Below are 15,139 nucleotides of genomic sequence, written 5' to 3'. Positions count from 1 at the left end.
CCGGGGCCGGTTCTTCGGCAAGTCGTCGGGCGAGGTCGGGGCCAGCCCGCGGCTTGACCGAGCTTTTCCTCTTCGGGGTGGTCATGTTCGGCCCCGTCAGGCGGCGGCCGTGCTGGGGAGCTAAGGCCCGACTTGGCCGCGGGCCGCGGGTATGGAAGCCGCCACCTGCCGGCCTCTGGGTTTCAGGAGCTGTCCTCCGGCGGACCTCGGCGAGCTCTTCCCGTGCTGACCCAGGTGAGGGGCGCGGGCTTCTCTGATCGGGTCTCTCGCTTCTTCTCACGCCTCGTCCACTTTGGGGCCTCGGGTGCCATGGCGTCGGTTTTCTCACGCTTGTGTCGTCTGTGCTTCTTTTCCCGATTTTAGGCAAGTGTGCAATACCAGAATGTCTTCCGATGCAGACGGTGCCTTAAGCACCTCACACATGCCAGCTTCGGAACAAGAGACCCTGGTTAGTCTGCTTGTCCCCAGCGCTCTGCCTCCCTGCGCCCCGTCATCCGTGGGGGTTTCAGCTACAAGTGACGAAGCCCCGCTTTCCTAGGGTTTTCCTCTTGTAAAGTGGACCCCGATCCGATTGTCCCCCTCAGGCCGAAAAGAGAAGTTCCAATCCGACCGTGTAGGCTTGTTCCTAACGGGAGCATTAGCAGAGTGAGGTTCCCCCCCCCTAAATCTAGCGAAGGCGCTGAAAGTTAGGCTTTAAGTCTTATTCTTTCTCTTTCTGTCCTGTTCTGAGCTGTCCTGAGAAGTCTTGAAGTTTTCAGGTTAGGATGACTGGTCAAGATGTGGTTTATGGAGTCTTTAGAGGGAAATTAAGGACCTTTGGGAGCACTTTTTCTTTCTAAGTTTACATTTTGAATAAGAGAAGTCTTTGTCTCCTCCTTACCTGAGAAGTCGGTCCTTGAACCTAGGGTACAGGGCCTCTTGCACGTAGTAGACACGAGCTAAAATGCTAACTGGCCGCCTGGCATAAAAAGAGTTGATAGGAAATTTCAGAGGTTTATGATTCTATCATTATTATTACGTGCTTTGTTTCTGGTAAAAAAAAAAAAGGTATTATAGATATCTTTTTAGGAAAGTTTGTACTTACTCTGTTTTTATATTTTATTTTAAAGTTGATTTTTTCGGAATGAACATTTGCCTTTTAGTTGAACATGGAATAGCTATTTCCATAAGTACAGGTTTTTCGGGTTGCATCTCAAGCTGTTACCTCATCGTAGCTGCATAAATTGAGCAGTGTAATTGTTAGTATTTGAGTGGAAAAACCCCAGAAGCTCTCTGTTTAGAAGAGGGTACCTTTGTTTAATCGTGAACCAAAGGGTTGGTAAGAATTAGAACAACTTTTTTTTTTTTAAATTAGAACTACTTTCTGGTGAAGTATGAAGTATATTTCTTCAACAGACGCGGAGTACGTTCTGTTTGCAAGAGTCTTAGGTGCTGTAGGGGATACAAAATAGAAAAGAGAAGGTCTCAGCCCTCATAATTCACAATCTAGTAGACATTGACATGCTGAATGTTTGAGATAGGGGAGTCCTGAAAAAGTAATTTCAGGCCTTGAAGAACCACGTGAAAGTTATGTTTTGGGGGTTATTACATTACGTTAAACTAAATCCACAAGGCTGTTTTTTTGGCTAAGTTTTTGACTTGGCAGTGGCAGGAGTTTAAGTCACACCCTTATGGAATAGTTTACATAGACTGATATCTCTGTAGCTGGAAAGGACCTTATAGGTCATCTAGTCTAACGTTTTCATTTTGCAGAGAAAGAAACTGAGTCACGGAAGTTGTGACATGCCCAAGGTCTAAGCTGATAGCAACTTGTAAAGCAGGGACTTGAGCTTAAGTCCTGTATTTCCCAGGTTTGGTCCTCTATGAAGTCAAGTGCCCAGGCCCTAAGGAAGCATTGTAGGGTAATGGAAAGACCATTGATCTGGAGGAGAAGAGCTAGGTTCTAGCTCCAACTCTTACAGGCTCATAACTATGAGGACTGATTGCTTTACTTCTCTGGACCTCCTTTTCCTCATCTGTAAAACTAAGAGGATTGTTTTGTAAGATCTTAGGATTCTGGATGCTGTGATTCTTTCATTCCTGCCTATTTTAGACTTCCATGACAGTCCATGATGTGGCTTGATCAAACTTAAATGTAGGTAATCTGTAGTCTTGGGTAGATGGTAGATTAAGGACTGATAGGGACCTTAGAGGCCATCTAGTCCCTACTCCCTCATTTTACAGATGAAGAAGCTGAGACCCAGGAAGAGGTTTTAAACCTGAGTCCTATGATTCCAAATCTAGCACTGCCACACCACACTTTATGATTTCATGTATTTGATTATTTTATGTGGTTACATACTAAGAAACGCTTGGTTGTAGAAAGATTTTCTAAGTGTTATAGATGATGTTTGTACTTTATAGGTTAGACCAAAACCATTGCTCTTGAAGTTGTTGAAGTTTGCTGGTGCACAGAAAGAAACATTCACATTGAAGGAGGTAAGGTATATTCGGAAATTATGAAAGAAGTACATTGTATTTTGAGATGAAATACAATTAAATTTTTTTTGTTCAGCATAACATAACTTACAGTCATGGTGAAATAGTTACATTGTGGAGGAATTTGTTCAGCTGCTAGGGAGATGAGATAGTAGAAGGAATTTGACTCTTTTTGTAGGTGCGTAACACTACTTTAATATACTGATTCTACTACTCAGTGGAAAATACTAGCATCAGGTTTCAAGTGGAAGAGACAGGGAGGTCACAGAGAAGATAATGTATGTACCTGGAGTACTATTGAGCTAGCTTACCTATAGGCACTTTGTATAATGTGAACTATGTTTTAACTCATGATTTATCCTTTATAAATGAAATAGAAAGCATTATATTGGAAGCATTTCAACTCTGCCTACAGTGGTATTATATGCAAAGTTGTGGCCTTACTTCTTCCCAAATCCTCCTCTGCTCTAGAATTCTTTTCCTTTTCCTAAGTCAGCATTTTTATTCTCATCATGTTATTTAAAGTAATTTGGCACTAATGTGATCATTACACTATTCTCCTTCCCAGAGTAATTTAATTTAAAAAAAAAAGATCTTTTTAGTCCAAAAGGATGTCTTTTGGGATGTTGATGGGTAGAAGAGAGGGAATGAGACTTTTTTGCTGAGGCCTTTCCTTTTACTCTATGCCTATTATAGGTTTCACTATTCTCTGACAAAGAGAAAGGATGATCATATCAGTTGGTTGAGCATGGGTTAGGGTGCTTCTTTTCCTTCAAGGCCAGTTTTGAAGTGAAGAGTTGCTTCTTAGCTTTTGTTCTCTAGGAAGAGGAAAGAAGAGGGTAGAAACATAGAATATCTTTACCATTTTTACCTCCCCAACTAGGGGAATCGTTCAGCAGTGTGTACTTCCAGCCTGCATGCTTCTTTTTAAGCTTCAAGTCAAATGGTATTGTTCGGGACCAATAAAGTGAGTTTTACTTTTTTTTTCCCATTTCATATTCTGCCTCCAAGGGAATTTTAGTTTTCAGTTCATTGCACATTTCTTAAACATGCAAAGTTTTGAGGTTTCAGAGACAGTGAAAATAATCCTTGATGTTGAAGAAAGTGCTTTCTTTTGAGAGATTGGAAATACCCTATTTAATTAACTAATTGCAAAAGTAATTAGGAAAAGTGGAAAGGCTTTCAGAAAGAGGTGGCACTTAGGATGTACCTGGAAGGAGTCTAAGGCTTCTGGGCTTTAGCTAAGTTTAGAGAACCAGAATTAGACCAGTTTAACTGGAAGAGAGATGGGGAAGTAGGAACTGGAAAGGGTTTTGATTCCCAGGTTTGAGGAGTTCATCTACCTGGAGCATTTAGCACAGGAATGATATGGCTAGACTTTTGCTGGAAGATTATTTTGGCAGTTACCTGGAGGATGGTTTGGAAAGGGGAGAAATTGGAATAAAGGAAACCATTTAGGAAGTTACTGGAATAGTCCAGGTAATAGGTGATAAGGGTCTGAAATAAGGTGCTGGCTATGTGTGTCTGAAAGAAGGGAATGACATAAGAGACTTTATGGAGGTAGAATTGACAAAACTTGACAACTGATTGGATGAGGAAAGTGATGAGAATCAAAGATATCTAAGATTGTGAATCTGGCTGACTGTAAGGAGGATGGAGCTCTCAACGGAAAGAGAAATTTGGATGAAGGACAGATTGTAGAGAAAAGATGAGTTTCTGTTCTGTATGTTTGGACATCATTCAGTTGGAAATGTTGTATGGAATCCAAGAGACTATTTCTGATGATGTTGATTTTGTAGTCATCTGCACAGAGATAACTGAATCCATGGGAGATTATGAGATGACTGAAAGGGGTCAAAGGGAGAAGAGAGGAGCACTCAGGACAGAATTTCGGGGACTTTATCATGTTAGTGGGTGATGATCCTGCAAAGAAAATTGAGGAAGATTATTTAGACTGGCAGGAGAACCGTAAAAGAGCAGGAACAGAAGGACAGAGAGGAGATTACATAAGAGGAGGGGGCATCAGCAGCTGTAAGTAAAAAACATGGAGGGAAGAAATGTAGCTGGGCTAGTGAGACTGTGGATCATAGGGTGTTTATTCACAGCTATAGCCTTGCAGGTGGAGAGGGAGAGCTCATACTTAGGAATTTAAGTAATTGTGGGAATCCAGGAAAGCAGTGAATTCTTTAGACATGTCTGTCCTGTGGTAACTGGAGTGAGAAGATAGGGACGTTAGAAGTCCGTGGTCAAGTTTTTAGTTTAGCCATCTTTGTCAGAACAAAATTCAATTCTCAGAACATGAATGTTTTGATGACTCATGAGAATATCAGTTTTTGTACTCTTAAGGCCCCCTTGGATGTGGGTAGAGTTTAACTTGCCCTCTCTCTGGGATCTCCTGAGGTTGTTCTCTATTGTTGTTAGTGAGCAGATGATTTGTCTCGTGGTAGTGTGTTCGTAGGCTCTCGAGCTTTGTGATTGCAAAGGAACAGAAACTGACTACCACAGGAGAAAGATGCTAAGTCATCGTAGTTTAGAAACCTCTTGTAATTTAGTTACTTTTGATGGCGGTATCACAGACATGAATCCAGAAGATCTATCAGCTTTAACTACACATCATTCTGGAACAGTTCTCTGAAAAACACGTTTTTATAGAAAGATTAAAATCTCACCACTCTTAACCTTGTCAGACCTTACTTAGTGAATTGGATTCTTAGTAATTTTTGAAGAAGGATGGTGATAAGCTTGAGAGTATGCAGGAGGAGGGCAGTCAGGAAGAAGAGTTTTGAGTCCATGACTGCTGAGGTTTGGTGGAAAGAACTGGATGTGTTTATCCAGAAGAAGCCACCTGAGGGATGTGACAGTGAAGTTCAAGCACTGTCACGTGGAGGAGGCACAGTCCTTAGTTTCATTGGACCACACAGGGCAGAACCAGGGACTGGGGGGGGGGGGGGGGGGGGGCGGGGAATTGCAAAGAGGCAAACTTAAGCTTTAAGAAAAGGTTTCTAACTGATCTCCCAGGGTGGAATGAGAGGTGGCAGACTCCCACTCCCAGGAGGTCTTCAGGCAGAGACTGAATGACTGCTTGTTGGGTATGTTACAGTTGGGATTCCTTTTGTCTCTAACTTGGACTAGAGAGCTGCCCTATTGCTCCCACTTCTCAAATTCTGTGTTAGGTGGCATCAAACCTATTCCTGAGAACTTCCTGGTAGATATGGTACAGAGGTTGATACTAATACTTTATAGCCTGTTTGCTATATACATATTTCAGATTGTGGCATTGATTTCTCTCTAGTCATAGATTTCATTTCTGTTTCAGGTTTTATTCTACCTTGGCCAGTATATTATGTCAAAACAATTATATGATAAAAAGCAACAGCACATTGTCTATTGTTCAGATGACCTTCTTGGAGATCTGTTTGGGGTACCAAGCTTTTCTGTGAAAGAGCATAGGTAAGCTGTTTCTGTTGACTTCGTTTAGAAATCCCGTTATGACTTCAGGTTTGTTTCTTTTTTTTAACCTGTAGGATCATCTTTGTTTAGTGAAAGATTTTCTATAATTATATGTCATGCTAAACGTCATGAGATAGTCTTAGAAACTTGTATTCTTATGAAAACTCTTGAAATTTAATTCTTCAGCTCTGCATTTTTGTTTTCTCCAAATGCATTATCCCGTCTGTACCATAACAGGTTACTGATCACTAAGTCTGTAAATAGCTTACATCTCAACTACTTTTGAAAATGCCTATTTCCCGTTTTGACATGCTGCTGTGAAACTTTTGTTTTGACATCTAAATGTAACTTAGAGCCAGTGTTTTCTTGTAGAGTTGAAATTCATTACCTTGTTTGTACATGATTTCTGATATGTTCATGTTAGGTAATGTTTGATGCTGTAGCTGCTGTTGTGGACAGTTCAATTTTTAAGTGATTTCTGACCAGAAGTTTCATATATAGAAGGAGATTGAACATTCAAGAAAATTACTCATTAGGAAAATGGAAGTAAATAGAAACATTTTAGCAGGCAACTAGCTGGTAATGCTAATTTTCCTTCTCTTTTGGGAACTAGAAAATATGTAATAATGACATGCATGGTAGTCACCAACTGTTCTTTACATGTGCCTAGTTACTTAAGTGATCCTTGGTTCTTTTGTAGATGTTAAACTAATAAAACAAGAACATCAAGTGATTAGCCTAATGTGAATGATAAAATAGAAATGAATACAATTCCTTTGTAGGTTGGATTCTTCTCTGTGAGAAAGATTATGTATTTTTCCTTGTTTTGACAAATCGAGAAGAAATAGTACTAAGAAGGATATAGTTCTCTAAATCCTTAGGACTCATAAAATTGTCTTCTTTGTTGGCTTACTTTAGTACTAATTAAGAGAGGTCAGTTCTTTATTAAGAGAGCATTGAACTCTGTCACTTGCGTGCTCTATCGGCCCTAATATGTTGATTCCGTTTGAAACTATTTAAATCTTGGATTATATTAATTTGAATTCAACCACTATGCAGATGTTTCATCACAGACATATTTTTTTATCTCTCTCCCACCCCCACCCGGAGATTGTATGCAATGATTTCTAGAAACTTGATAGTAGTCAATCAACAAGGTAAGTTGATTTTGAAAGAATTCCAAAGTATTTTTTGAATTGTTTACATTCTAGCATTTCATAACTAGTTTTCATTAAATGCAGAATTAATTATGTGGAGTACTAGTTTTAATAATTTGATGGAATAATTTCATGGAACAGTACAAAGAAACTTTTTTTATGTAGTATTTTACAGCTTCTAAATCAGTTATGTGTAAATTTAAAATTAACCATGACCTTCTTTAAGTTGGAAATTATTGATTTATTTTGAAAGTTGAGTAATTTAGAAGTCCTTGGTTTGTAGAGGTAATCAATATAGCTAGAACTTAGAACACTGAAAAGTGGATTTTATGTCCTGGTTAATAGTATAATAATCAGTGGTCCTGGATGAGACCATTGAATAAGTATGTATCTTTTTGGTATACTAACAGAGTACCACATAGATCATTGTGTCTGAGTAAATGATAACTTGCTTCTCTGTCCCCAGTGTGTGGTTCTATTTCAGCATAGCCTTGTTAATTCAAGATTTTCCCGGGAAATCAGGTTGGTTTTAGCACTGACTAGAAATTAGGAATCACTAAACCTGAATTTCTGCCTTATAGCTGCTCCCCAGCCTCTACCTGAAATTCCTATCTAGAAGAAACCAAAGCTTCTTCCCAGGTCATCCCAAGACACAGCTGCAAGAGAAGACATATTCTATGTTCAATTAAAATGAACAAATATTAAGCACACTGTGTGAAAAGAAAAGGGCATTGGGAGAGGCTCTGAGAATACAAAGATGATAATAATAATTGAGATCTTTATATAATGCTTGAGATTAAAAAGCACTTTAAATATTGTTATCTCATTTAAACCTCACAGTAGCTCTGCATGTGCCTGGGTCTGTCTTTGGACATGAAGTCTGACGGGTTAATGATTGCCCATGACCACATTCTACTTAGTGTCAGAAACAGGATTTAAATTTAGGTCTTCCTGACTCCAGTTTCAGTGTACTTTCTGTTGTGCCATGCTGCCTATGCCTTTGAAACTTATAAGTTGCTCAGGGATTACTTGTGACTGAATCTGCCCACTTCATTAGGGCTGGCCTGGAACTAGAGTTTTCCTGGGTTCGATTTTTGCATACATATTTGCCTGTGTGTTGTCCTTGCTCCCAGATTCTTTGTAGCTATAATATAGAAGCTACAGTGAACTCTCCAAATAGCTATTGGTGGCTTTATAACTATCAATTTCATTTTTCATCTCAGAAGGACATGTAGGTTAGAAGTGCTACCCTCGAGTGCTGTCATATTTGGCAGAAAAAGTTATGGAAGTTAAATAAAACCTTGGGCATATGGCATCTCTAGATGAGGGAATTCCCTGTTCCGTGAAACAAACAGAATTTAGACATAACTCCTTAAGTCTTGTATAAGGAGTGGAAATTACCTTGAAATCAATCTTAATTTGTAGGGCAAGGATGTTTTTTGGCCAGTGAAATTTGTGTGAGTCTCTTGTGTGTAAAATAGGGAGTTCCTAGGTACACAGCCAATCAAAAAACTAGGAGACAGGAATCTCTACATATACTCGAAGATCTCTATGAGGTATTTCCCTGACAAATCATCATGGCTCTCAAGAAGCAGGTTCATCAGCTTTTTCATTTGGAGAAATGCTGTCAGGGTCACTCTGGTTATATGCCAGTCCCAGTTAGAGTGGTAAAGATACCTTTTGTCTAAGAGGATCTTGTGAAAATAGTTATTATGCTGTAAGAGACCACTGAATAGTTTATCTCCAGCCTTCTCAGTGTCTGTCTTTAATCTACAGTGTATCCAACCTCCTTATAGAGTAGAGAGGAGGTAATAGTAACAATTTTACCTGAAGGACAAAATTGTATATTAATTTTTCCATTTAAATGTTCTTTTGACATCTCAAACTCAATATGCTCCAAACTAAACTCATATTCCTTTCTAAGTTCTGACTCCAAATTCTCCTATTTATGTTCAGGGTATGAACACAAGATTAAGAATATGAAATCTGACAGTTGCCTTCAGATTTCTGTACAATATCTTAAATAAGTGGGAATGAAATGCTGGCTGAAGATGGGAGTGCAATCTAAAAGGCTAGTCACACTGTATTTGCCTACTTTCATGCAAATCTAATAAAAAAGAATTCAAGTTTAAAAAAAAAAATAGGGAGTTCCTTTCAGTTTCAGATTCTTAAAAGCAGACTAGTTTTTAGGTCTAGACCTAGATTGTTTATGCAGTTCCATAGGGCTTAGAAATAGAGGAAGTAAGAAGACTACTTTCTTCTACGAGGATATAAGCTATCACCAAAAGCTCACTGAAGCTGTGATCATGGGATTGTATGCTTAGAACCAGAAGGGACCACAAAGGCATGGTAGATGCCTTTCATTTTACAGGAAACTCAGGCCCAAGGAAATGCAATAACTTACTTAGGGTCACAATAGCACAATCAGTATGTGTACCAAAGTCCTCTGACTTGAAACCTGGCCCTCTTCTCACTGTACCATACTACTTTATCTGTTAACCTCATTCCTTCCTTATAACACAGTCTTTTTACTTACATAGCTTTGAAAAACTTCAGTAAAATTGTCACTCAAAACAAACTTGATGGTTACATATGCTTGGGCCTAATCTTGTTTCTAAAATATCAGAAAATTTACTTTAAAATTAAAATTTGAGCTACTAAATTCATTTTGAATTTATATGAGTCTTAATCAGTGATTTCCTAAATGTTTACAGTTATATCTTCTCTTTGGTTTCTTGTAAGTCAGAACCTGACTGTTACCTCCAAGTTCTTTCTGTGAAGCAACCTGGATCTCCAGCAGCCCCTATCTCCTTTTACCAGAGCTTCTACTGCTTTCCATCTTCCCAAACTTTTCTTCTTTGCAGCCTGAGCTTTCTCCCCATATCCTCTGATTACTCTCATGGCTGAGAGGTCCAGTATTGCCTGTATGTAGATAAAGTAGCCATCCATCTGTCCTCACGTTTCAATTATCTGAAAGAAAGTTACTCAGAATAGAGATTTGTGGTACTGTCTCCTAATACAGGAATTCAAAAATAATTATTACACTGTGTAATATAAATTTTAGAACTTTTCATCTGTCAAACCAAAATACATTTAATATGTTAATGCATTAAAAAACTTAGTATTTGGAATGATTTTTCTCTTGTTTTTATTTCTCTAATAATTTTTAAAGCCTTTGTAGGGAGCTATAGAGATTGTTGTCTTCAGATATTATTTTCTGAGTTCTTAAATATTCTTGTTTTCTCAAAGAAAAACATGTAAATTTATGCGAACATAGTGGGCTGTTTCACTTCATGTTTGTGTTAATAATAATAATGACTGACCCTTAAAATGTGTCTCATATTATCTCATTTAATCTTTCAACATTGTGAGGTAGGTACTTTACATACTATTATCCCCATTTAGTAGAAGAAACAAGTTTAGAGAGGTTAAATAACTTTTCCATGGTCATACAACCTCTGAAATTTAACTCAAAATCTTAATCGAATTTTTAATTTCTCAATTTTTCGGGGGGAAAATGCTATTTTAAGGAAATATATTTGTGCCAGCTCTTAGGAGCATATTTGACAAGAATTTCAACTTTGTAAGAGGTTCATGTTTTGCATTTCCCAATTCAATGTCTTTTCTAAACACCTAATTTATATATTTTTTCCTAAGAATTTGCTAGTCCAGATACATCAACAAATGAAGCCAGCTGTCAGCTTGAAATCGGAAGTGATCAAAAGGTGAGCTTTAACCTTTCATTTTCTACTACAGTAATTCATTTGCCCTGGAAATTGTTTGACTTCTAGCTGACTGGTATTCTTAAGCTTAGTATTTATTTTGCATCTGTGTTGAATACTTAGGAGTCTATTCAGGAATGGCAGGAAGAGAAACCATCACCAAATCTGAATACTAGACCAACTACCTCATCCAGAAGGAGAACACATAGTGAAGCAGGTACATGGTGATATTTAACTTAGTTTCAAAATTTTGTTTCATTTCTCCCTTGAAATTAACTTTTGTATTGATGGTGGTTGCTTGAAGGATTTTTTTTCCTTTGTTAAGTGGATGGATCTCTGTTCTTTCTTTTCATTCTCTGTTGATATATGATATGGGCTCATTTATTTAAGGCTGGCTAATTATTTTCTTTAAATTCTTTCTCATTTTTTTCTCATTAAAATGTTTTATTTTTACTGCAGTACATCTTAAGTATAGTTTTTCCCAGTGGCAGGTAACTTTTCATTTGAGAAAATGAAAAATGAAGATATCTTTGAGTAGAAAATGTAAAAGGAGAAAATTAGAAATGTGTTGAATCACAAATATGCTTATACAACACTTATGCTTTATTGATTTTGTACTTCTGTTATTGTACTTCTGTAAAAACATTTGAGTATATACCCTCAGTGTATTACACTGTCATATAAATTGCTTACATGAAACTATTGCACTGATATGTTACATACGTTATAAAAACACAAAAACAGAAGTTAAAGTATGACAGGTAAAGGACAGTAGTTAAACTTTTTTTATTAATGGTACATAAAATTGCAATACTTAGAGTGAGAGCAGTTGAATATGTGCTTTATTATCTTTGAAAATCTTGATAATTCAAGGTAAAACATGAATGATAATGGATTGAGATCCATCTTTCAAAGATTACGAATAATTTCAAAGGATTTTGATTGATTTTCTGTCTTATTTAATTACAGTTCATTGTACTGTCATTTTCATTTTGTAATTTGGCTAATGGAGGAGTAAGAGGAATGACATCCCTGCCATATTCATGTTCATTTGTGCTCGCGCATTGTTAGTGTTATCCTCAATCCATAGTTTCTTTGCAGAAATCTTTTTAAATCACTTGCCTATTTTGCAAACGTTAGTGTAGATAAACCTAGATAATACTGTAAATCCACTCAGCCAGGAAAACAAACTGCAATTTGTTGTAATAATGGGGAAAGCAAATCAGTGAATGAGGGCACTAATCTCAACCCTTCTGTGTGGTATATCTCTCACTGTTCCCTTAGAACACCTCACATATCGTGATATGTGACCCATCTGAGTGAGGATATTGGTACTAAGTTGTTTATTAAATGTTAATAAAGCTTAATTTTGCTTTTTTAAGGTATAAATAAATGTTAGTAACTTTAACATTTTTACATCTCAATGGTTTGTCTTGTGCGCACAAGTCATTGCAGTCATTGGCAACTATCTTGGCCTGTTTTAAATCATGGAGGTAATCTTTTGTTTAAAAGTAGCTCTCACTTATATTGATATATCCTGCTGAAGAAATAGGATTCTGAAGAAGTTGAAATGATGAAAGCCACCTTAGCAATAATTTTTTTTTATTTTTTGAGATGCCAGTGATAAAAGTTCATATTCTAGAATACAATATTTATCAACATACAGAGGAGTTGAAAGAAGAAAATCTCTTTAGTGAATTTTATAAATCATTACTTGTGGAGATACAAGTCTGCAAAAATGATATGTTTGATAACCTTTTATAAGACTCATTTGGAGGTGTTTTGGTAGATGTTTCTTTTCAGACGTGTTTGTATGTTACTGTTACCTTTTAGTCCATATGCCTATAATTTTAACTTTTTGGTGAAAAAATTGTCAATGTAAAGGTACACAGAACACTTTCTAGAATTATTATAATTGTATAAATTAACAGTTTTTTCTTTTTTTCACCAAAAGAAGAAAATTCCGAAGAGTTGCCTGGTGAAAGACACAGAAAACGACATAAGTCAGATAGTATTTCCCTTACATTTGATGAAAGCTGTGCCCTGTGTGTCATAAGTGAGATATGCTGTGAACGAAGAGGTAGCAGTGACTCAACAGAAATCCCTTCAAGTCCGGTAATCATTACTTGTTAAAATAGATTAGCTATCTTGTCAGCAGAAATGTAGGTAAAGGGGGTTTGAAAGAAACTCTTTTTCAAAGGACAGGAGTATGGGCTTCTGAATTTGTGATAAGATTTTCCCTTTAAGGGGAGCGACTGTGTAATAACATCCACTTAGATGCATTCTTGGGGATGGAGAGTTAGAGATTTGATGATAAAATTAATATTAAATGTGATGAAAGATACTTAAGAGAATCAAGCTTATATGGTTTTAGAAACTTGTAGCAATTCTACTTTAGTGATTGTAAAAGTTAAAAAAGCCAGGGCAGAACCCCCCAAATTTCATTAACCTAGATATTTGTAGCTCTTCATATGAGTCTGAGCACCATAACTGGTATATTTCCTAGTTTTTTCAGTTACTAGAATTTGCGTATTTTCTTGGAAAGCTTAATCATAATTTAAGGCAATGCCTATACGTTTCAGCCACCAGCAAGTATGTCATTGTCCATTATTTTCAACACCTACCACGTAGGTGACGTGGTAGGTTTGGAAGTAAAAAAGGGCAGATTTATCTGGAAGTAAGGAAATACGGATGTGACATTATGTATGGTAGGACAGTATCAGTCTTGGTTTTTATTGAAATCTATCACATTTCATTAAGTACCTACTGTGTGTTGAGCATGGTGGGAGATATAAATCATGGCTTTGGTTTCCACTTTATCCAATTTATCCATCTAGCTGAAGGCCAGTGTCTTTTATCTTTGAAATTAGCTGTATTATTTTAACTGTTTTCCTGGCTATCTCACTATGTAACTATAATAAATATCCTTGACACAGTCTTTTATACTATTTATCAGAGGACCATAGGCTGAGAGTTAAAAAATAATTTAGAGATCCTCTAGTCTAACTCCTTTCCAAATCATGAATCCTGTTTCCAGTATGCCTAATCATTGATCATTTAGCCTAAGTGAAGATTTCCTCTGATAGAAAATCCATTAGTTTTTACGTTGGCCCATTTCACTTTTAAATATTCTCATTTTTAGGAGATTTTTTTTCCCTTAGTTTGTACTGAAATGACCTCTCTGTAATTTTTTATCAATTTGTCTTAGGGGGTCAAGCAAAACAATTATGATCTTGCATTCACATAACAATGCTTCATGTGTTTGAAGATTATCATATCCCCTTTAAATGTTATCTTTTCTAGGCTAAACATTCCTATTTCCTTTAATGAAAAATACAGTGATTTAGAGTACTCCTCCTGTTACAGTTCTACTCCTGGTTGAATATTAACTTTTCACCATTTCTTCAAAAAATGTCATACCCAGAGCTAGATATAGTACTTCCAATATAGTCTGACATGTCTGTCATAGTATAGTGTAATTATCATCTCCTTGTGCCAGGACACTTGGGTCTTTTTTTTCTTTTTTGTAGTCTTACCCTGTGATCTTATTGATGTAAAGTCCCAGGTGAGGAGGCTTCCTCTATTAATACAGATTAGCACCTATTCTATAACTTAAAACCATATGGAATTGCTTGGGACACTGAGTTCTGAGACCAACTCTGTCTACTACTGATTCTTAAGCTGGTATTCATGGATAAATTTCAGGTTGTCCATGAGCTTAGATGGGGGAAGAATTACATATTTATTTTCACTAATTTCCAAATGAAATTTAGCATTTTCCTTAATTACTTAAAAACATTCTTTTGAGAAGGGGTCCATGGGTTTCAGTAGACTGCCAGGGTTTGGAGGGCATGATACAAAAAGGTTAAGAAGTTCCATGCTACCTCTCCTTGGATACTTTTCCTTTCACTGATAGTAGGAAGTTTTTATGACTTATTTTTCTGTTCTTCAACTGGTCTATTGGAACTCAGAGCCTTGATCAATCTGTTGGAATTTGGAACCCTCATTGCTCCGTTCAAACTCAGGCTCCCTTCATTGAACTATTAGAAGCTGGGCTCAAAATTTACCCATTCCGACTTGGATCCCAAAATTCTACCCTCGCTTCAAGGGGCACGCCTTGTGAGAAAAAGGAAAGGGTTGTAGATTATTGGTGTATGCTGAGCCTGTCAAAGGTCCTTTTTACTCCTAGATTTAGGGGTTGGAGAGAATAAAGACAGGAGGAGTAGGGCAGCCTTCCTGGGTCAGAACTGAGAGAAGGGGGGGCTGATTTTTAGGGCAAATAGGGATTTAATCTAGGTATTGTGAAAACATTATTGGGGGAAAGAGACATGG

General features: G+C 37.2%; 1 protein-coding gene across 1 annotated transcript in view; it reads left to right on the top strand.

The window, feature by feature from the left end:
* The first annotated feature begins 151 nt into the window (after window positions 1-151).
* Window positions 152-15,139, top strand: part of LOC140516682 (E3 ubiquitin-protein ligase Mdm2-like) — a 29,327-nt gene continuing 14,339 nt past the window's right edge. Inside the window, exons 1-8 of the mRNA XM_072627669.1 lie at window positions 152-209; window positions 240-448; window positions 2,404-2,478; window positions 5,795-5,928; window positions 7,039-7,085; window positions 10,743-10,810; window positions 10,931-11,024; window positions 12,762-12,922. Coding sequence (XP_072483770.1) covers window positions 152-209; window positions 240-448; window positions 2,404-2,478; window positions 5,795-5,928; window positions 7,039-7,085; window positions 10,743-10,810; window positions 10,931-11,024; window positions 12,762-12,922 — 846 coding nt within the window. The remainder of the gene's footprint in view (window positions 210-239; window positions 449-2,403; window positions 2,479-5,794; window positions 5,929-7,038; window positions 7,086-10,742; window positions 10,811-10,930; window positions 11,025-12,761; window positions 12,923-15,139) is intronic.

This window comes from Notamacropus eugenii, chromosome Y (assembly GCF_028372415.1).
Source record: "Notamacropus eugenii isolate mMacEug1 chromosome Y, mMacEug1.pri_v2, whole genome shotgun sequence".
In the NCBI taxonomy this organism is placed as follows: domain Eukaryota; kingdom Metazoa; phylum Chordata; class Mammalia; order Diprotodontia; family Macropodidae; genus Notamacropus; species Notamacropus eugenii.
Note: the sequence above shows the minus strand (reverse complement) of the source record. Positions and strands in the feature narration are given on the sequence as shown.